The sequence below is a fragment of the Thamnophis elegans genome, chromosome 1 (assembly GCF_009769535.1).
Source record: "Thamnophis elegans isolate rThaEle1 chromosome 1, rThaEle1.pri, whole genome shotgun sequence".
In the NCBI taxonomy this organism is placed as follows: Eukaryota; Metazoa; Chordata; class Lepidosauria; order Squamata; family Colubridae; genus Thamnophis; species Thamnophis elegans.
Window position 1 is genome coordinate 131601708 of NC_045541.1, and position 24224 is coordinate 131625931.

The 24224-nt window shown below is 39.2% G+C and overlaps 1 protein-coding gene across 2 annotated transcripts in view; it reads left to right on the forward strand.

Moving 5' to 3' along the window:
* The first annotated feature begins 12383 nt into the window (after positions 1 to 12383).
* FLVCR2 (FLVCR heme transporter 2) overlaps positions 12384 to 24224 on the forward strand; it is a 46680-nt gene continuing 34839 nt past the window's right edge. For both annotated transcript variants that reach the window (XM_032231750.1, XM_032231759.1), the window contains exon 1: positions 12384 to 13106. In XM_032231750.1, the coding sequence (XP_032087641.1) occupies positions 12570 to 13106 (537 nt within the window). In that variant the 5' untranslated portion in view covers positions 12384 to 12569. The remainder of the gene's footprint in view (positions 13107 to 24224) is intronic.

The following is a 24224-nucleotide window of genomic DNA, read 5'->3' on the forward strand; positions in this document are numbered from 1 at the left end:
TAGTCCCAGCCTTTGCAGTTATTAAATTAATTCTGAAACTGATTCACCATGGATATCGTATGAATGCAGCCACAAGTTTAGACTGATCTTATTTTTATTTATATCCCACCTTTATTATATTTTTTATAAACAATGTATATTTTTATAAACATATCTAATACTCCCTCTTTTCCCCACAACAATAACAACCTTGTGAGGTAAGCTCAGCTGAAACAGTATGACTGGTCCAAGGTCATCCAGCTGGCTTTCATTGCTAAGGTGGGTCTCCCAGTTTCTAGCCTGATGCATTAATTACTAGTTCTAACTGCCTCTCATAATTAGGAGGTGCCTATTCTTTACTCAGTCTTAGTTATGAATGTGAGGTGGGGATGGGAGGCAAGCAGGACTGCAGGAGTTGAGAAAGAAATAATAAATATTTGTTCTTTTCCTAGTCTGGGTTTAGAACTCCATTGGTATCCTGTTAAGATATTTAATAGCTGGAACAGTAAAGTGTATGATGGACCAGAACACACAGTTGTAATTGATTGGCTGGAGAGTGCCGGAGGCAATCTACATTATGATTGGTTGCTGGGTGTAAAGGGAGAGTTTCCTTTTTTCCTGCTTTTTTCTTCTGTTTTTTGTGTGCTGTTCTTGACGATTTATGTCATGAAGTGCCTGACAATCTTGTTTGCTGTAAATAGAAATGTAAAATATATTTATTTATATGAAACTACAAGTTCTCGGACTCCATTTGGACACTGACTATGCAACTATAGAAATTAGAGGCCATAAAAGCTACTAATCCTATAATACATAAAAGATGCAAATTGTATGGTCCTTTAATTGATTTGAAAGGAGAGTTTAACATCTACATATGGTAACCCTGTGATGCAGGAATTAGAAGTAACACCCTGTTACATAAAAGCACCAGAACTATGTTTTCCCCAACTGACTTTTAGTCCCGTGAATGTATTATCAGATTTGGCAGATCCTTGTATTGAGTGGTAGCACTGATCAGCACTATGTATAAGGCCTCTGTGTTTATTAAAATTAAAAATTAAATTCTGGATGAATAGTTTTGTTTCCATTCTATTTAGCTGATCTCAAAGCTAATCTTACCATTTTCAGGAAAACTAGAGGCTTGGATGATTCTGAATTGCTACACATAATAACAAACACATTTTTCTTTCAAAAGCTTTGATAAACAAAGGAACGTGTTGTCCTTGTTTTGGAGAACATATTCCATTGTTATACAAATATCTGTTACCATCAGGGGTTTATTTCCAGTGATATGAAAATAATTTGTCCAAAAATGTAGGGACAAATGCTAATGGAAAACCCCATGAAATACCCCCCGGTTGGGGTTTTTTGGCTTATTTTAATAGCTGGGGAATTATATAAAAGGATGCCCAGTAAAAAGTCCAGATACCGTAGATACTTTCCCCGCTGGCTAGTTATTTTGAGTTCCTTTCTTATCGTTTTATAGGTCTGTGTAATCACCTCTCAAAATTCTTTAACAGTTTGCTCCTTTCCCCCTTGAGAGACAGACATTATTTTTCCAAGGTCAACTCTAAATTCCTTTACAATAGCGACTGCAGTTATCTTACCTGATGGATTGGATATCAGAACTCTGGAATTTGTTGTGTTAATTATTTGGGCACAGAGTATTAGACAATGGAAAAGACACCTTTAAGAAGATACAATCTCCTAATCAATTTGACATACACAAGGAGGTATCCCTCACAGCCTATGATTTTGAAAAACAACAGAGTTGTCATGTATATCTTTCTCAAAGAATAAGGATAAATATGATCTCAGGAGAAAAGGAGAAATGCTAGTTTTAATATTTATACTATAAAAGCTACCAAAGGCTTCAATGCTGCTTATTTTCATCTGGCCTGTTGAAAAAGCGATTTACTTAACACTTGAACAGAAATCCGGATTGCAGTACTGTAATTCTTGCATTCTCAAAGGACTTCTCATTCAGAGGCTACAGCCAGAATCCTTTAGTGTCATTCCAGTATACAAACCAAAATCACATACGGGGCAGCAGAAGCCCTTGAAGTCCAAAGAAAAGCTCATAATTCAAGATCCAGCAGCAGTCTGATGGAATAAGGTAACTTTTCTTTCAATGAAGCTCAACTCCTAGTGACTTCATTAACATAGTCATGCAGGTTTCTTGGCAAAACATAAAACTCATTTCTCCTTACATTCTTCTGGGAATTTTTCAATTTCCTCTTGTCCAAGTACTAACCGGTCTTGGCCTTACTCTGGTTATGAGGCAAGAAGGTAGTCAACCAGATTCTACTCTTATGAGGCTTACACAGTAAACTAACTGGACTGAGTTTGCTCAATTCATAAGTTATGGGAAACAACTTTTTTTTAGAGACATAGAGATTTAGAAGAATGTTGAATGCTTATGGTGCTTTAATTGCTTCCTTTGGATACACCTATGCACAATATGATGTCCATGTGGCCATTCCTGTTCACAGAGCATTCATTTATTGGAAGATAATATCCAGATACTCTCTTTTGAAGAATATTTCAAAAATGTTTGTATCAATGTCATTTTCACCACCAAAGAGATGCAGCTTTTTCCAATTATACAGGCTTAAACAGGATTTTAACAATTAACAAACATTTGCAAAGTTAAAATCTGAAACAAACTACAATTCCTAGAACCACTACCTTCTCCTATTGGCTTTGTGATCTATGCTGACACCTGTTGGCTACACTAGGAGCTGCAATAGTAACACTGTATAGTATGCATAAAGGTAAAGGTTCCCCTACACAGAGTCTTTCCAGCTCTAGGGCAGTGCTCATCTCCAGTGAGCATAGTGACTCAGTGACATGATGCGGTGGCTCGGTGGCAAGACACTGAGCTTGTCAATCAGAAAGGTTGGCAGTTCAGTGGTTCGAATCCCTAGTGCCGCGAAATGGAGTGAGCTCCCATTACTTGTCCCAGCTTCTGCCAACCTAGCAGTTCGAAAGCATGTAAAAATGCAAATAGAAAAATAAGAACCACCTTTGGTGGGAAGGTAACAGTGTTCCTTGTGTCTTTGATGTTTAGTCATGCCGACCACATGACCACGGAGACGTCTTTGGACAGTCCTGGCTCTTTGGCTTTGAAATGGAGATGAACACTGCCCCCTAGAGTCAGGAACATCTAGCACATATGTGTGAGGGGAACCTTTAGCTTTACCTTAGTTTAGCTTTTAACAGTGAAATGCTGTGCTTTTGTTTAGAATTAAAATTTATTGAGTTCAGTAAACTGACTCACAGGTAATTGTGCATTTCTGGTACAATACACTCAGATCAAATATTAGTCATTTAAATTAATAATGTAGACAATTAATCCGATGAATAATTCTGATTATTATGCATTAAACTTTTTCTCTTGTTCATTTAGTTAGCCTTGTATCACTAGAAAAATATATTACTATACATTTGGCTTGGATCACATCATCAGGCTCACCATTAAAAGAGGTACTGTTTAAACAGAGATGGTGGAGTGAAGAAACCAGAGTCTCATAGTTATGCATTTTCACATGGCACATCAGTCACTTCTATATTGTACTGAAGTTATTTCATCTTCTTCATGAAAGCATTGCTCTCAACCAGTGCAGTGAGTCAACAAATCAGTTTTTTGCTTATGGGTAAAATGAGAGGATTAAAATATATTGAATTGTACTAAATCTGAATGTTGAGTAGACATTTTAGGCTGAGTTAAGCACAGCATTAGGCTGCCTCTAAAAGTTAATGTGGGCTGGAAGTGGAGATTATCGGAAAATTTCAAGGCTAGATTAGAGAAGCCGCTTCATTTTCTCAAATAAATATGAGTCAATCTACATTTAATTCACATACCTACTGAAGATTAATGCATTTCCAGTGGACTTATATGTGTTCTGGAAATTGAAACAAGAAACAGTGAAAACGAGACCACTGATTTTTGGAGACTTTCCAATCTTGATTGAATCGATTTTCCAACAGTTTGCATGTACGGTAGTTAAAATCTTCCAATGTGATTATATATCTCTTCCCAGAAAATTCTATAATCTGGGCCAGAAAAGCGTCATCCAGATTTTCTGCCTAATATAGTCATCTATAGCATTTAGTCTCTCATCCCACAATAATATCCTTGTTTTCCTTTTTTTATATTCTTATCCACTGAATTGAATCCTCATCCTCCAATTCTTATAATTCAGTTTTCAATACACATGCACTTCCTTCACATGAAATGCAGTTCCACCCCTGTTGTTAACATATAAGATGTTGTTTTTAAGCTTATCTTCCACACACCAGCTCCCTTTTTGTTCAGCTATCTTGGCATTTTTGAAAAATTCCATCATGGCAAATAAACCAGATACTTGCCTTGGAATCACAACCATTCTTTATTTGTTTTTCTGTATTTGCAATATTGTCTCAAGTGCTTTAACAGCTTTATTTTGACTCAGTATAATAGAAGATATTTCCTGGTTCATAAACATCAAACAGTTCTGTTGTTCAACTATTAAGTGAGGCCACAGTAAAGAAAAAGATAGGAAAATACGTTATGGCATTGACTCTGCTCATATACCAGTAATGTATTGCCTTCTTTTAAAATTGCTTTCATCTTTATTGATTATTATGCAACTGTATGAAACTAAGAACTAATCCCTGGGTTAGCTTTTTCCTCCACACTTCCAATCTCTTTTCTTTTTGTGTTAGTGTTTCTTAGTGCAAAGGGCTTAAGAAGATGTACTATGTAGTTTGTAGTTTGTAGTTTATTTATAGGCCGCCCTTTTCCCTGAGGGGACTCAGGGTGGCTTACAATCAAAAAAGGAAGGGGAGTGTAGGACAATACAAAAAAAGAAATGTGCACAAAGTAAATTAGACAATAAAACTCAACATTCACTCAGCATTCGGGAGGGGCGAAATAAGATTATCCCCAGGCCTGACGGGTTAGCCAGTTCTTGAGGGCTGTACGGAAGGCCTGGACGGTGGTGAGGGTACGAATCTCCACGGGGAGATTGTTCCATAGTGTCGGAGCCGCAACAGAGAAGGCTCTCCTCCGAGTAGTCGCCAGTCGGCACTGACTGGCGGATGGAATACGGAGGAGGCCAACTCTATGCGATCTTATGGGACGCAGGGAGGTAATTGGCAGAAGGCGGTCTCTCAAATAGCCAGATCCACTACCATGGAGCGCTTTATAGGTGGTGAGTAAGACCTTGAAGTGCACCCGGGGACCAACAGGTAGCCAGTGCAGCTCACGGAGGATCGGTGTTATGTGGGCGAACCGTGGTGCGCCCACGATCACTCGCGCGGCCGCATTCTGGACTAGCTGAAGTCTTCGGATGCTCTTCAAGGGCAGCCCCATGTAGAGCACATTACAGTATTCCAGCCTAGAGATCACAAGGGCTCGAGTGACTGTTGTGAGGGCCTCCCGATTCAGGTAGGGCCGCAACTGGCGCACCAGGCGAACCTGGGCAAATGCCCCCCTGGTCACAGCTGAGAGATGGTGGTCAAAAGTTAGCTGTGAATCCAGGAGGACTCCCAAGTTGCGGGCCCTTTCTGAGGGGTTTAAATTTTGTCCCCCCAGCCTGAGTGATGGTATGTACTATCTTCTTAAGCCCTTTGTATTAGCCATTGAAGGAAGAAATAATAACTTGGTAAAAGAAATTAGTAAGTAGATTTAATGCCTTGATTTGAAGGCATAGCTATTAGTGAGGATTCCCAGGAAACAGAGTTAAAAAAATGCATGAACTTTTGCTTGTTGTTTGCTATTAGGCCGTGACTGCTAACACTTCATATTCACAATAATTCACCAGGTATGCAATTTGGATTCCCAGGAAGGAAGGTCTGCATTCCAGAGAGCAAAGATGCAATGAAGCTTAGATAGTTTGGTCAGGAGAAAGAGAGTTAAGCAGGATCCTCCCAATTCTCAGAGTAGGTCTGTGGTGATGCAAATAGTTACTTTAATTTGGCCAGATTTCTGTCCATAGGTGAGGAACAATAAGGGAAACTGCTTGGAAGTAATTCCACATATCTTTAATTGTTCTTGACTCTTGAGGTCTGACAGCAGTATTGTTAATATAAAGTGAAATGCTGCTGTTACTTGCTGGTAGAGTGGCTGAAGATATTTGTCTGCCCAAGCACACACTTCAGAAGTACGCCTCTCCCTTGGTTTGGCAGGAAACTACAGTGCTACATTCCAAGATTGCAGGGCAAGGAGAAAACCTCAGCTTTTCAAAAACATCTTGCTGGCTAGTGTTAGCGTGTGAGACTAGATGGACCCTGACCTGGTCCAGCAAGGCAATGTTTACATTCTTTCCATGACCCAATGACTCATGTGCACACATTTTTCATTGTTGTGCACATATGTTCAAATCTGGTGACCATCTCATCACTTTTACTTCTATTCCATTGCATTTTGCATTTTGCCCCAGAGTTTGTTTTCTTCTGCTACAGTTCTTCTACGTGGAGCATTCCAGGTGTGTTGGTTTATATTTCCTATAAGTAGCATGCACAACTAAGGGTGAAGGTTATTCAAGTTCAATATATCTAGAAGGTACGTATAAAGTTTGGGAAATCCTGCTTATGTATTCAAATGATTTCATTTCAAGAACTGCATTATTTTTACCTAAGACAAGTGACCAATTAGGAAACTATTCCCCTTACATTAAAAAGCAAAGTTATGTCAGTGCAGTCCATCTACGGGGCATATCTCGCACACAGCCACTATCTGCCACCCTCTTTTTATTTCCAAACAAAAAGTAATTTAATTTCTCTTGAATTGAAATTGCCCCAAGTACATGTTAGCTTTGTAGCAAATCTGACAAGAAGATTGAGGTAGACTGACCTTGACACATTTGTAAGAAAAGCTGGTTTTGTAAGAAAGCAAAGAAGATAAGACATATACCAAAAGAACTGAATAAAAGCCCTATTAAAGAGAAAAAAACAATGGGCAATTTCTTGGAGCATATATGAATCAGAAAATGCTTCCCCAAACTTAATAACCTAATGCATGTTTACACAGAGATAACACTTACTAATGTCACTTGGACTTATTACGGTACTATGTAAGTGGACATAATATTCACCACAGTTTTAGCATACATAGGAGCAAATAACAGAAAAGCATTTTTTTTCCAAAATCGCAAGTCTCAAAATTCCAGTTGTAGTTCCATCATATTGGAAGGGAACCAAGTGGAGAAAGATGACACTATAGTAATTCTAAATATGTATAGTGTATTGGCCATATTTTTAAAAGTGTGGTCCTAGGATCTCTGGGGATTTCCCAAGACCTTCTCAGAGATCCACAAAAATCAAAATAATTTGTCAGCCTATGTTGAAAAATAATACAATATAAAATGCCTTCAAGCAATCATGAGAAGCAGGAGCAGCAGTGAATGTGTGGTTTAATTTTTAATTTTTAATATGGCAAATATTGATATATACAACCTATACAAATAAAAGCTCTTTTGGGGGGTCCTCAGTAATTTCTAAAATTGGGGAACACACTTTCTCTGTGATGGTTGGAGCTGAAAAAGGCTATGTTAAAATAATAATGAAAAATCGTGGCAGGCCAATCAGCTATTTCCCTTGTTATGTTAAAACAACCTGTAAACCTTTTATATAGTCAGCTCAGACTAAAAGCCTGTCCCAGCAACTAGGAAAAAAGTAACACCCCTCTCCCCACAAAAAACTTTCAGCTTGTTCCTTTTAGTAATATCATTTTGCAACCAACTGACTCACAGTATTCCTGGCTGCCTAAATTAAGTGGGATTCTGGACCTCAAAAATGACTGTTTTGGGGGCTAGATAAAAAGTGATTTTAAGTATAAGAATGTGTTCTAGTGCATTTATAATACTGTTGTCCTTCCTGGCAATAAACTTGCAACTTGGATTTTAACTCTTTAGCCCTCCAGACTTCAGGAAAGTGAAGATGTATTTTTCAGGTTTAGGCTTTGAAGACAATGTGCTACGTTTTTGCACAATTACCCATCCCTTTACTAGCTGGGGAATGTGGACCCACATTTTACTTTTGCTAACTCCAAGAGAATAAAGAGTCTTAATAACTTGCTTCGTTCTCTTCATTGTGCCCATTCTATGCCTGACTGGATGCAGTATGCCCAGTGTGTGACAGTTTTGCTGATGCACACATTGCAAGCCTTCGGGATAAAGCTCTTTCCTGAACTGAACTTACAGCAATGTAGGACATAAAAAAATTCCACAACTACTTTGTTATTTAGCCTGAACAAACCAATGGAGAATGAGCAGCATGAGCTCGGCTGGAGAGGATTCTTTGGGGCTCACCTGCTTTAGCAGCAGGTAACACTGAGGCACTTTGGTAGTGGCAGGATGCTGTAGGCATTTGCTTGGTCTTTGTTTGTCCTTAAATTCATAAGAACGGAATATAAATTCAAAATTTTTAAATGAAAACTTAGTAACTGATATACAGTCATTGTCTAAAAAATAAACTAAATTTGGGGCTAAGCTGAAATGTTATATTGTCATGGGGAAAAGACATTTCCCCTTTCTTCTCTCAGAATAAGCAAGGCCCATAAGGGAACACTCAAGTAGCATGAAGTCAAACCATATTTTGCACAACAACTTGAGATTGAGTCAGTCAGAAATGTTATAAACAAACAAACAAACTGTTGATCTTAGACTTTGTTCTCCTCCAATCTTAGAATAGAGCCAGACAGTCTGAATTTCACAAAACAACAGTGTTTGTTTGAATTCATGCCTACTTCTTTTGGACTGCATCTTCTATCAATGTAAAATATTCCTTCTTGTTTTGGGTCTAAATCAATTCAAATGTGTCAGAAAACACTGAAGAAATAATTACTGGCATTAAGTTTTAACTAATTAGATTTGCCACCCTGAATGATAAATGTTGATCCATCTGACCGTATCAAATACTGAACCATGGTTTGGACAGAAGTTTCCTTGTTGTGGCAAGATTTTTCAAACTGTGAGGTGTAGCTCGCTTGGAGAAGTGCAGACCGAGTCCACGGGACGTATGAAGAACCTTTATGTTGTACATAAATGCTACAATAACTCCAAAATTTCCTTATATTGTTTCCATTGTTCATTTGTGTTCATTTTGGTATTTATGTTTTATGGAGAATTGTGTACATTAATATTACACTAAAGGGAAGTGAGATGGTAAAAAGTTTAGGAACTCTGATAGATGGGATTAATTTCTTCGAATCATTTCTTTCCCCAGAAGGCCCTTGCAAAGGAACTTAGTAGGGGACAGCCAAGATTCAATGCCACCAGTGTAAGATAGCCAGAACAAACATTCCAAGTGGGAAGTTACTGGAAGAAACAGGGTCTAAAGTGCAATCAGTGCTTTTGACGGATGGATAGATTTGGTTAAAAAAGGACAATTAGAAAACTTAATTTGAAGGACTTGATGGTTTCATTTGTAGGATAAAATATCTCAGAATACAGGAAGTATTAAAAGAAACTATTAATTAACTATTAACTATTACACTAAATCACTTTAAATAGTTTATAAAGTTGTCATGCTCTAGTAGTGTTATGTAGTGTATATACACACCAGAAGACGTTTGAATTTTGTGTAATGCTACCATCGTTTCCCTTGTTTACTAATATTTTGCATAATATTTAAGCAATACATCTAAAAAATTCTCAATCGAGCTGTAAGCAGAGGATATTTCAAACAAATACCATTGACACTTGTTTAATGGTTGTCAGAATCTACAGGTGACACATCAGCAATGAGTCCTCTTCCTTCCTAATATTTTGTAGCTCAGTTTGAACATAGTAACAGCAGGATTGAGAAAAGGACTGAGTATTTTTAAGCCTAGTTGGGTTGGCTTGGAAAATGCAAACTTCCAAAGACTATGTCATATTCTATAGCAGTGATGGTGAACCTTTTTTATGTATGCCAAAATTGTGCAAGTACCCAAGCCTGCCACATATTCAAACAGTCTTCTGTGGGAAACTGGGAGTGGGAAATTGTATGGAGCATGGGAGATATGTAGCCAAAATAACATTCCTTCTCAGAAAGTCAAGATTATTTTGTCCCTGCACCTGGACAGATGTGGATGGGAGGAATTTTCCTTCATGACAGGGGCTGGTTGGGCCATGTGATGGGCATGTGGGTGCTGGGACAGGGTTTTGAACTTTCAACTGGGTGGGGAAAGCCTGGAAGCTTTCAGATTCAGATTTTCCCAGATGTGCCAACATGGCTTCTTTAATAAATTTGAACTTTGAGGAATCTCTAGCCTCGGATTCTTATTTGATTGAGGATGCTATTTGGAATTCTGACAAACTAACTTTGAAATAAAACTTATTAATGAATACTCTAACCAATGCACCATGTTTGGCTGTTACCCATGATGAAAGATAAGAAGCCTTCAGAAATTGATTTCTTATTACTTAGAAATAAAACAGTGTTTAGAGATCAATATTGCACATCTCCAACTCCTTTTAGGCTGGTGCTTATTTTACAGTCTGCTCAAATAAGATGGGGTATGTGTGTGTGTATGATAATACATTATAATATTTCAAAAGAACGGTAATAATAAATCAACCTCTCTTGAGATGAATGAATATCAAGAAGATTTAACTGGGATTGAAAGCATGGTGAATTAAAACGAATCTTCTAAATGCTATGAAGATGCTAGCATTTGTACAGAGCTGACCAAATGAAATAAACTATTGAGGTAAGGTACATAAGAATATTTATGGATCAGATCAGACATCTAATACTTCAACTTGCATAAATGTAACATTGCTAAACAGGCAACATGGATGAAACATGGTTCAGCTGAGGTCTTGGTCACTTCTTGGAATGAGGCAATGGGGGGGATGGCCTTAAACTACATTGCATCTATATAGAATCTGGTTGTGTGTTGATTCTAGTGTTAGTGGTCCGGTTTAGTCTGATTTATAAGGAACCTCTGGAAGATGAAGCTGATGTTCTGATGTTATTCAATTGTGCATCTTTTTTCCTGGCTGTCTAAGTGCCTAAAAACCGGAGGATCCTGAATAGGGAAGAACAGGCTTTGGTCCAACACTGTGAGAACCAAGTTTGGATTGACCCATTACAGAAGCTGCAATTGGTCCTGAATATGGTGGTGCAGGTAAGGCCTGGAGTCACATTATCTGTGATAGGCAGCCATATAATTGTTTAAAGCAGATACATTACATTATTTATCTAGTTTTGTCTTAGTTTGTTGTATGAACCCTTTTTAATGTGGTTTATTCAGTAAGCTAAGAAAACTTGGCATGCTGCACAAGCTCAGTTACCATCACAGTCTTCCCAGAACTTTCCCACATTCCCCACTACTGATACTTATAGGCTCACATAACTTATGAATGGGAGATAGGCATGAATTCTGGGAGTGGCAATGCCAATCTGGAAAGCACCAGGGTGGGGAAGGATGCTTTAAGGGGTGGCTGTTTATCCCTTTAGAAAGCTCATCTTTCTAAAATTAAACAAGAAGAGATTGGACTGTCATTTGTCAGAAATGGTGTATGGTCTCCTGCTTGAGGGGGGGGATTTGGACTAGATGACCTACAAGGTCCCTTCCAACTCTGTTAATCTGTTAACTCTGTTAGTAGATCTCCTTGAATCTTCTTATTCACAATGTTTAGCCGGCCTTCCTACCTAGAGTCACTCCTTCTCCATTAGCCTCTGGTGAATTATTTAAATCAGAAGCATGATCTGCTACTAGGATGAAGTTTTGCTTGCAACATGGCGTGTGGGTGTCAGCGCTTGGAACGGAGGTCAGGGAAAGATTTCAACGTTTCTTTGCAAATACAATGTATTGCTTTATAATAACGCTGAATAGGCCGATGTGCGGAGGATACTGGCTATTGAGCAGCTGAGTCTTTTCTAAGCAGAGCGCCCTGCAAGTGAGCTGCCAGGCAGAATCTTCCCACGAAATGCTCTAAAACAGGGGGTCCTCAAACTTGGCAACTTTAAGACTTGTGGACTTCAACTCCCAGAATTCTCCAGCCAGCAGCTCGCTGGAGAATTCTAGGAGTTGAAGTCCACAAGTCTTAAAGGTGTCAAGTTTGGGGACCCGCTGCTCTAAAGCGAACGGGATATTCTTCGACCGGGTGAGGACAAAGTCCCCCTGCTAAACGGTACGCAGCAGGAGTTGGTTGTCCAGCGCCCGGGAGATAAGAGGCAAAGGGATTTTCCGAAGACCAGACTCAGGCGATCGCTATCAGCCCACCCACTCCGTTCAAGGACCGAGGATGAAGAGAGCGAGAGAACGTTTCCATAGAAATAAGGAGCCTCTCCGAAGGGGGCGGGGCATCGAGGGCCAATCCACGGCCAGAGAGGCGTGGCGGGGTAAGACAGGTGACTAACCCCCCCCCCCCCGTCGGACGGCAGAAGTCCCGTCTCCGGCGGGGCGGGGCATTGAATCACGTGCCAAGGGCAGTTCGGAAAGTTTCGAAAGCGCTGAGCCAAGAGGGAGGCATGGAAGGGCCGCCTATAAAACGGGGATTAACAGGGGGGAGAAGCCAAAACAAGTCGAAGCTTTAGCATTCAGGAAGCCGTAGGAGCCTCTGGTGCAGAATCTCTCTTTTAGTCCGGGAGACAGAACTCAACCAGACGGGCCAATGGGGTGTCTAGAGAAGCCCGATATCGTGCAAGAGGCTAAGCCGGAGCTGGTGGAAGCGGAGGCTCCGAACGGGTCAATCCCGGCATTGGTGCCGGAGGTCCGCCTGACCTGGCGCCGGTGGGTGATCGTTGTCCTCTTCAGCTCCTACTCCTTCTGCAACGCCTTCCAGTGGATCCAGTACGGCAGCATCAACTTGATCTTTGCCGACTTTTACGGTGTGACCCATTTGGCTGTCGACTGGCTCTCCATGTGCTACATGGTCGTCTACATCCCACTCCTGTTCCCGGTTGCCTGGCTCCTCGACCTGAAGGGGCTGCGGCTCATTGCCCTGGCTGGGTCCGCCCTCAACTGCTTAGGAGCTTGGGTGAAGACGGGGAGCGCGGAGCCCCATCTCTTCCCAGTCACCATCCTGGGCCAGGTCATCTGTTCCCTGGCGCAAGTCTTCATCCTGGGCATGCCGTCCCGCATCGCGTCCGTCTGGTTTGGGCCCCGAGAGATCTCGAGCGCCTGCTCCATCGCTGTCTTTGGCAACCAGGTAGGAAAAGGAAATAGCCGGCTAGTAGAGAGGGATGTGATAAAGGAAGAAGTGGCTTATCCTCAGGCAGAAAGAGAGAACCAAAAAGGCCTTGACACTCTCGTTCTCCCCCCCCCTCCCTCAAGAAAAGTTTGTAGTTTAAAAAAGTCAGACAAAAAGCACACACACACACACACACACACACACAGAGAAAAGGGGGGGGGGAGAGAGCGCACTTTCTTTCAATATTGTAGATTTGTGAGTGAAAGGTCTCCATAGGCAGAGGCACTGGATCAGGGAATTACAAGTATGCAAACTGGATTAGAATTTAAAGGAAAGCCTCCAGACAAAGCCAAACCACCTGAGCCATGGGAGAGGGAGCTTTAAACCTAAGAAGAAGAATGTCTGTGAAAGCAGACCTTACAGGATGGAGAATAGGATTGGTGCTAAACTTCAAAAATGTATACTAGAAACTTTCTTGGATAACGACATCCCTTGATGATGATGACTGGTTAGAGCTTCTGTACCAGAGACAAATTCCTTGTATGTCTAATCACACTTGGCCAAATGAAGTTCAATTCAATTCATTTGTGTCTTCTTCACAAATTGTGTCTTCTTCACCATACCATATAGATGGTATGTGTTATGTAAGCCTTTCTACTTTCTGAGAGGGGAGGAAGGGTGGTGTGGTACCCTGTTTCCCTGCAAATAAGACTTCCCTGGATATTAAGCCCAATCGGGCTTTTGAGCGCATGCACTAAAATAAGCCCTCCCCAAAAATATTGCAACAAAGCAGAAGCCATGAAGTGACCACACTCGCTTCCTCTTGCACCTCAAAAATAAAAGGACCTCCCCGAAAATAAGACCAAGTGCTTATTTCGGGAGTCAAAAATAAGACACTGTCTTCTTTTCAGGGAAACACGGTATAATGATTATGTTGGATTAGGAACAGGGAGACCTGGCTTAGTTTGTCCTCAACTCTGGAGCCTCCTTGAGTGACTTTGGGCCAAATAATCATTCTCAGCCCAATCTAACTTGCAAGGTTGCTATTGTTGGGAAAAACAGAAGGAGCAAGTGCCGAGGTGGCAAAATGGTTAGAGTGCAGTACTGGGGGCTACTTCTGCTGACTGGCGGCTGCCAGCAGTTCGGCAGTTCGAATCTCACCGGCTCAAGGTTGACTACTCAGCTTTCCATCCTTCTGAGGTGGGTAAAATGAGGACCCAGATTGTTGAGGGCAATATGCTGACTCTGTAAACCACTTAGGGCTATAAAAGCACTATGAAGCGGTATATAAGACTAAGTGCTATTGCTATTGCTACATATGCCCCCTTCAATTTTTGAAGGAAAGGTGGGATAGCAGTCTAATAAATAATTAAATGTGATCCAGACACCACATGAACTAGTGTAGGAAAACAAATGAACAAATAACCAAAGTGATATTGTTAACAATGGAAGTTTGGGATGAGGAGTCTTAAAGGTTATAGAAATGTTAATATTTTTAAAATTGTACTTCAGTAGTGTTTGACTTATTTAACTGACCTGATTTTACAAAATGTTTTGTAGCAGTTGTTAAGGAAAAGCAGAAGTTGTGAACTCATTTTCCACAATGGATATGGTTTTTTTTGTTGGAAATCAGAAGTAAATGTCGGTTTCTGTCAAAAAAAGAAGATGAATTGTGACTATGGGATGCTGCAAAACATTGTAAATGTTTTGCTTGCCTAGTGCTCAATATGTGACCATGTTTCCCCCAAAGAGGTCTAGGGAAACAATTTCCTTACACTTTAAAACTCCATATAAAGCCTAATTACTGCTCTGGTGGTAATTAATGTCTTCTCCAAGATAGTCCATCCATTTCATTCCCTTGCCACGGCTTCTACCATGCCCTTGAGACAGTTGTTTTGTTCTTTCATCAAGTGTTTTCGAACTATGACTTACTTTAATAATCTAATTTCTAATAGTTGCCCAGATTTATGCCATCCTTTTTAAAAAGTTCTGCTTCATCTATTGCATGTAAAGCTCTATCTTTTCTCTTTTCCTGGATAATAAAACAGAGATAACAGATGTGACCTTCAAATAATACTTTTGTTGCTATGTGATTTATCAACAAGATAATTAATCTGATCATTTCTCAATGACTTAAGTTTACTGATAATATTTTATTTATTTAAAACATTTATATGGCTTCCCATCCTCGACAAACTCTGGGTGGCTCCTAAGTGTCTACTAAGGTTCATGCTTTCCCTAACAGGTTACAGTCCGTACCTTCTGCTGAAGACTTTCTGGTTCCTTCAGTGATCAAGATCTCCTACAAGGCCCCTATTGACCATCAGGAGAAAGAGATCATTGGAAGGGAGGTGTTGAAGGAATAGACTTGATGAAGTGGGAACCTCTGTTCCCAGATTCAACCATTCTATTATGTCAACTTTGTTTGGATGCCTCCTAATTTCAAAATCAGGAAATGGACATTCATACTTTGTTGACTTGATAGGAAGAAAGGACATAGAAGTATAATACAAACAGTAAGGGGGGGACAATGGAGGGTAAGATATATGTGTGCTAGAGTAGGCATATCTACTGAATATATAACTGTGTGCCCTTATTTTTGTCTGCAGTGAAGCCATTTCTGAATATAAGGCTAAATGTCTATATAGCAATGAGATTTATTATTATATCTGGTCTGAATCTTGACAGTTTGAACTGTTATGTTTTGAAAGCCTACTAATACAATTACCTACATAATGAGCAGAGGAACAATGGATGCTGACATCCCAGAAACATGCTGACACTGTGAGAATGTGTAAGCTACTTAAGCAACTCTATATTGCAAAATTGTTTTTGTATTGAATATATTTATCTTTTGTTAGATCTTGTGGGACTGGTTAATTTACATGATATTTATCTTTCCATTTTTTTCATCCAAAGGTTGTTCTACTTATGAAAAGTTGCTAATTGTTCTTTTTGGTAGAGAATACTTTTGTAGTAGTCAATGTCCAAAATAAAGTTATATCTACTAAAAGCTATTTTAGAAGTTTTTAGTAAGCTTATTTGTTCATATTAGAGTATTCCTAATTCTGTTTCTTAGCTGGCTGGTGAATTCTGGGATTTGAAGTTCACACAATTTAAAATTGCCAAGTTTGAAAATCATCGATCTAGGTGGTATCCTTTAATGAAAAGTTTGTTATGGCTACAGTCATGGAGCTCTTTCTGCTGATTCTCTAGCTTTCTCTCTGATTCCTAGAAAGTCACATGCTTAAACTTTTCCAGTAACCTTCTCAGCAGATTACTGAGGCAGATGTACTCTTAGTGTATTAAGAGGAACTTAACCATTTGTGTATAGTATCATTGGGTTTTGTCAAATACTTTGGTTTAAACTGGTTATTGTGACCCAGTTTGTTTGATTTCATGATAACTTGCAGCCCAAAGTGGACTTTAGTGGTATGTTAACCAGATGCATAATCTACAAATGAAGCCTGAAGCTACTGTTGAATGGGGCTACTGTTGTAATGTTGCTCTTATTGATAAAATATGCCTTATTCAGAACATTCATTCATCCACCTGTATATTTTATTACATGTGTGTTCTTCTACACTCTATGTGTTCTTCTGATATATCTGGAAATGCCTGATAACTAAAATTCCTTTTTCTGAGCAGCTTATCTGAAAGCCACAGAAAAACCCTGGTTCTAAACACCTCATTTAAATTATGCTACTTCATACAAGAGCATTAGCAGAGGATTGTAGGGAAGGAATGAAGTTCAAAAGACATTGGTTGGTTAATAATAACAATAATAACAATAACAACAACAACCCAAAATAATATCATCATTGGTTGGTCTAAACATCTGGCTGACTGGGCAACCAACAAAATACTGTAGTAATATATTAAATTCATATCCGGCCCAATTTCTAAAGACTTTGAGAAGAATTATTATCATGGAACATTCCCTTATTTGAATTTAAAAAGGAAAGGTTTATATGGATACATAGATTATGTATTTTTTTCTCAGTAATTAAGGTTATTGTTTTATACTTGTACAAAATGGGTTGTGCTTTAATCCTTGCACAAAATGTGATTTACGTTTTAATGCTTGTATGTTTCTAGGAGTCACTGTTATGAGAGAATGCTATATAAATAAGGTTAATGAATAAATACATAAATCTTCATCTACGATAAGCAGATGAAGGCAGAGCAAACAATAGGTATTAGGTAATTGCCGCTTCCTTTTTTTTGAAGTCAGGCATTGAGGGAGGTATTGAGAGAGGGAGTGAATTGAGGAAGGATTGCAAAAGCCTAAAAGTTTTGCATGGAGTTATAGAGATTAGAAACTTGAAATCCAAGTAGGTACACAGATCAAAAACAAATGAAAATGATTCTGCTCCTTTAGAGTGCAACTAAGTAGGATTCATGAAAATAATTCATAAAAATTATTTTGCCAGATTTGCAAAAGTTTAGAGCCATTTCAGTTTTATTGGACTTCAGATCTTAATCAGAACAATTTGGGAATGAGCAGCATGCAAATTTGGGGAACAAAATTCATAAATAACTGTCCATTCATAAACGGTGGACTGTACAAAGAGATAAATTTCACAATAACATGTGATACCATTCTGTAGAGTGGATAGCATTCTTTGGCATAGCCTTTCCCAGATTGGGAAAAACTGGTACGATCAAATGAATTATAACATTGTACTGTACAAGTAATCCTCAAATTATAACCACAATCGAGCCCAAAATTTCCATAGCTAAGCAAGATGGTTGTTAAATGAGTTTTACCCCCATTTTACAATCTTTCTTGTCACAGTTGTGAATCACTGCAGTTGTTAAGTTAGTAATAGGATTGTTAAATAAATCTGGCTTCCCCCAATGATGTTGCTTGTCAGAGGGTTAAAAGGTTGTCAAAAGGTTATCACATGATCTAGTGGTGGGATTCAACATTTTTTACTACCTGTTAAATGGGCATGGCTTGGTGGCATGGCAGGGGAAGGATACTGCAAAATCCCAATTTTCTCCTGAACAGCTGGGACTCGGGAGGCAGATAGTGGTTCTCCGAACTACTCAAAATTTCCACTACCAGTTCTCCAGAACTGGTCAGAACCTGCTGAATACCACTTTTGACATGATCCCTAGACACTGTGACCATCATAATACATGCCAGTTGCAAAGCAGCTGTATTTTTAGCATGTGACCAAGGAAATGCTGAAATGGTCATAAGTATGAAAAATGGTAATAAGTCACTCTGCCATTGTAACTTCAAATGTTCACTAAATGAATGGTTGTAAGTTGAGGACTACCTGTAACTGCAAGGGGAGAACCAGTTTGATGTGGTCATTTAAGGTTCTAGGCTAAACTCTGGGAGATTCAGAGTTCTGGTCTGGTTTTAGGCATAAAGACAGATTGGCATTCTTGGACCACTCACTCTCAGACCTAGAAAAATGTAAGCAAATCACTTTTAAAATATTGCTAAGAAAACCACTTTTAAAATGTTGCCTAAACGGTTATTAGGAATCGAGACTGACTCAAAGATGCACATGCGCGCGCACACACACACACACATACACTATATGCAAGGGACATTGCAAATTTGGGTACTGAGTCTTAATTACTTCTAAAATTCTAGGATCAAAGAGGAGGGCAGATTGATTCCAAGCAAAAATATAGTTTCTGCAGAAATTACTAGGTTTGTAAAACTACTTGTAAGCTTGAATGGAAAGTAACAGCAAAGGCATAAACAATTTATCCCTGGATACAGTAGTGTCTTCAGAATTATTTTACTCGACTTTCAGATAAAATCTAGGTACGTATTTGAAGAACTAAGATAAACTTTACAGCAGCAAAATGCCAAGTTACATAGAGCAAGGACTCCTATCAGTTCTTGTAGATCCACATGCTTGATGGAGAAAAGGGAGGCATTAAAAGCACTTTGTTATGGCTGCAAGGTGAGAAGTCATCAGAATATTTTAGGTGTATAATTTTTGCAGTTTAGCACAGCTGAGACCATCTTTCAGGAATTGAGTTGGCTTCTATCATTTGTGTCCTCTACTCCTTGGTCTGATGATAATGTTCTCTTCTAGAATGGTCATTTGTGTAATTCTAAGAAAATAGGTTGCAAGTACATATTAAACATAAAACAAATGAAAGTAGAGCAGCGAACTTGAAGTTCAGGCTGCCAATCAACACTTAATATTTGGGCAGTTCATCATCATTCTTCTCCGCTATGTTAACAGGCATATAGGTCATTTAACCCTATTTCCACAATGAGGAATTGATCATATTTCTACTTAAAATTATGTCAATCAATACATGCACATTTCTGTTTTCTCATAATCCTGTGATTGTGTACAATATTTGGTCTCTTCATACTTTGCTATCACTTAGGTGTCTTAACATAGAACTTTAATTATTTGGATTAATACTTGAACTCTCAAAACAGCTTCAGCAAGATTTCTGCATGTCAGGAATATTGGATTGTGTGTAAGTATTTCTGAGCTTCTGTTGGTTCTTTCTTTGTATAGCACAAACTTTTAAAACTTTTTTTTAATCTAGAACAGCATTTCTCTCTCCTTATGGAATCTCTTCAGCTGCTAAAACTCATAAGAAGGGGGAAAATTAATGCATCACTTTGTGCATCTGAGCATTCCTGAGGGTGAAAATTTGACCTAAGTAATAACTAGTGAAACAGTAATGCAGTTGTTATAGCAGAAAGGAGATTTATTTGCTGGAAATTGATCATAGGAATAAGCAAAGACTAGCATTTTGCTAAGGGACATGGTGGCTCAGTGGCTAAGACACTGAGCTTGTCTTGTGGCATTGCTTTATCTGCTTTAATGTTTGTATGTGTCTGATACTTGCTTATTCAATTAATTAATCACTCAATGCCCAAGACAGTTGTCCGAAATTAAAAGCACCTAAAATTAAATTGTGGCTATTTATGCCACACATTGAATGCATAAATACCTTTCCAAATAATGCAGTGTGGCACATACTGTTTGTGGTTTCTGTCATGCCATTTTCTGGGACACTTCATGCCATGCCTTCTAATTCTTTGTTGTTTTACTTTCTCAGAAAGAATTAGTTACCAGCCTTTGATCATGGTGTATGCCAAGTTTTCTTAGTGCTGCATTTTTCTGAATAATTTTTACAGATGAAGCTTGAGATTTCCCTACTGATATTCCTATTGTGTATATGCGCGCACACAAACATGCTGATTTGGCTAGTTAAGCAACAACACCCATAGTTTGAACATTGCTAATACTGAGAATGATACTTTTCCGCCCTTCCTTTTATAGTGTGAAAAGGTCAGAAAGCTTTGCTGTTTGGTCTTAGGAAATATTAATGCCACCAGCTGTGATTTCCTCTGTTTTGTTGTGAAAGTTGTGTCTGTGAGGAGATCATCTTTATAATTGATTTGGCATAACAGCTGTTTTTGTAATACAAAAACCATTTTCCTGCACACAAGAAATTCTTAGAATTCCAATTATGTTTTCCCAGTCCCAAAAGATTAGGGAGTCATCTTCTAGAAGAGTTTTTCAACTTTATAAACTGTAACATTTGTGGAGTTCAGCTCTCAGAATTCTGCAATTTGAAACCCATATATGTTACAAATGCCAAGGTTGAGAAACACTGTTTTAGATATTGCCTGGATTGGCTGTTGAGCTGATAGTTTTGGAAAGGATCCAGAATAGAGCGGGCCGTGATTCTTCAGTAATGCAAGATACAGTCTATATAAGGAAGGAAACCATAAGGAAAATTAACTAATTAGTATATGGTCAGACCCATATACTGTATATTGCAATGTCCATGTGGGAAAAATTAAGTTGTACTCTAATGCAATTATTTATGTTTTAAACAGAGCAAATACATAGTAAGAGAAATTAGACTGGGGTGTCAAATTTAAGGCCCGGGGGCTGGATCCGGCCCATGTGGTAGTTATATCTGGCCCACGGGGTGGCCCGGGAAACAGCAAAGGACCAGCCCACAGTGCTTCTGCCAGGGAAAATGGGCTCCCGAGCTCTGTTTTCTGTTGCCACGGCCTCCTGCAACCCTCTGCCAGTGAAAACGGAGCCCTTCTGAGCTTTGTTTTCACTGGCAGAAGGTTGCAGGAGGCCGTGTCAACTGAAAATGGAGCTCGAAAGACCATTTTACCTGGCAGAGTGCTCGGACCACTGTCAGCATCCCTGACAGGAGTGACATCGAGCTGGCCATGTCCTCTGATCATGTCCTCCTGCCCCTCCCCAGGTCAAATATTACCCTGATGCTGTCCTCAATGAACTCGAGTTTAACACCCCTGAATTAGACAAAGCAGAGCTTGAGTTTGGAGTGGACCTGGCATTCTTCATTGTTATTTTGAAGCGTTAGTACTTAATATGTATTTTGGGGGTCTTTATTTAGGTTTTCCAAGGGCCCTAACTTGATATAATGTATAAAGTTCAATTTTTCAGTTGGCGTTCACTTTAAAGAATAAAAAAGCAGTTTAATACTGAGAGAAGACTTTTATCTCATCAGTAAGGAGCCAGCATTCTTTTTGAATTATAATCCTGCCCTTGAGAGATTGCAGGATGCCAGCAAGAACTGTGTTTATTTCTTGCAAAAATAAATCATGGCCTTCTATTTTTCCAATGCCAAGTTGTTCAGCAATTTGGGAAGGAACTTAGTCCATTCAATTTTTATTCCTTTGAAAGACATGCCAGACTTACTTTAATCATTATTGGGCAAAATATTTCCTGGAGAACCTGTTCAGCCAATCTATATAGGAACTGAAAGAAAGTGGCTCCTTGTGTGAAAAAATTTGAATCACGATGAGGATTCATCGTGATTCAAATTGGCTAAGGACCATACTAATGCTTTTTAATATATTTACAGTATAAAGAAAATAACCCTTAACATTACAGTACATATTCCTTTTCTTTGCCTTTTCCCCATTGTATTATACTGATCTTTATAATCTCACCAATTATAAAGAAAAATGATGAATATTATATTAATAGCATGAACATAATAAATGTTTATTACATAAAATAAAGGTAATACACATAAATGACAAAAAATAAAAGTCTTGAACAATGAAATAGAGTTAAGTGGCAAGCAGAGCAATGAAATAAGGCCATATCATTTAGCCTAGCTAGCAGAGATTTTATCAACCAGAATACCAATATATGGTTTTATTACTAGGTTGATAATATCTGTTTCAAGGACATATCTAGGATGATATAATCTGGGAAATCCAAGACCTGCCTAAATCTTGTTTTTCTTCTGTCTTATGATGAACAGAGAGCTATTTCTTTCCTTCACTCTTTTTTCTTTCCTGCTTTTTTATCTTTCATTTTGCCTGTCAGTCCTTCCTGCCTTCCCTCCCCCTCCCTCCTTTCCTTCCTTTCCTCCCTCGCTTCCCCCCTTCCTTCCTCCCTTGCTTTCTTCCCTCCTTTCCCTCCCTCCTTCCCTTTCTTTCCTCCCTCCCTTCTTTCCTCCCTCCCTCCCTTGCTTTCCTCCCTCCTTTCCCTCCCTCGCTCCTTTCCTTTCTTTCCTCCCTCCCTTCTTTCCTCCCTCCTTTCCTTGCTTTCCTCCCTCCTTTTCTTCCTTCTTTCCTTTCTTCCTTTCCTCCCTCCCTCCCTCCCTTTCCTCCCTCCCTCCCTCCTTTCCTTCCTTCCCTCCTTCCTTCCTTTACCAGACAGAAAAACTCTCATTAATTCGACCCCCTTCCTTGACCATGCTTTCTTCTCTCCCCAGGACAATGTCAGCATTGTGGCCCTTCTTCCCTGGCAATGCCTTGCCTTCCTGCTGCCCTTCCTGGGAGCTGAGCAAATCTACAGTTGCATGGATTGTGGGGTGAAGAGGTGTCCATGGACAGTGCTGCTCATTTTCTAAGCTGCCTTTGGAAAGTAGCCTTGGGTATCTCAGAAAAGGTTTTGGAGGGCTGCATTTGGCCTACAAGCTGTGGCTTTGTGACTTCTGCTATAACAGGGTTTCGAATCTTGGCAAGTCTCCCGCATGTTGGCTGGAGAATTCTGGGAGTTGTAGTCCATTAATCCTGAAATTGCCATGGTTAAGAAACACTGTACTATAAAGCCTTTGGCTGCTTTCAAAAGCAATACTTCTGCAATTTTCAAAACAGGGCGTAAATCAGACAGAATGAAAGTGGGACAACAGTGAACAAGAAACTTAGTTTTTAATTTATTTTTAAATAATGTTTAGCTTCATGTCTCAAAATCCCTTTGCTGACAGTACTGCATTCACAAAATACTTCTCCCAAATGCTTTTGAAGCGTTGAATCAATTTTCTGCCAACAGAAACAGCTACATTGGAATCTGTTTCTGATCTAGGTGAAAGTGAATGAAACATTGACTATCATGTTGCAGAAGACTGCAGTGTTAAACTATCAGAAACCTCAAATGGAAATATTTATGAGAAAAAGCTAGAAAGTTTGGGACTTCAGTTTTGAAGAAAGGCAACTGTGGGGGACATGATTGAAATATATAAAAGCATGAAGAAAGTTGGAAAATCCCCCCCCTTCTTTTCAGATATTAGGACCAGAGATCATCCAATAAAGCTAATTAGATTTTGAACAGATGAAAGAAAGCATTCCTTTACTTAGCATAGAATTCATACATGAAATTGTATGATGAAACAGTACTTATATCTAAAGGAAATTGGATTAATGTAGGGAAAACAGTTTTATCAAGGGATGCTGGCTTGAAGATGCAGTATTTTCTCTGGATTGAGGCTGGGATGTCTCCAAATACCATTTTGGCAGTGGAACAGTGGTAGGAGATATATGTGGGTGAGTGTCTCCTGCTTGCAAGCACTCTGAGTCATCTGGATGGCAAATGTCAGAAGCGACACTGGACTAAGATGAGCCTCTGTAAGAACAAATAAGGCTGTCATTCTTAGGATATGAATATATATTGACATTACAAAGAACATAACCTAGGTGTCATTTTTTTCCTTTGGTGTGCAAGGGGGAAAGCCTTGGAAACTAAGAGAAGATCTTCCATCATAACTGAATAGTTAAATAGATAAACTGAAACTTTATCTATTTCTCTTCTATAAATAGAAACAAGAAGATTCTCTTTCTACTGCTAGCTTTTGTGTGTCCTTATAACTTCCCATTTTGAGTGTGCAAACAGGAAGAGGCCTACAGACAGA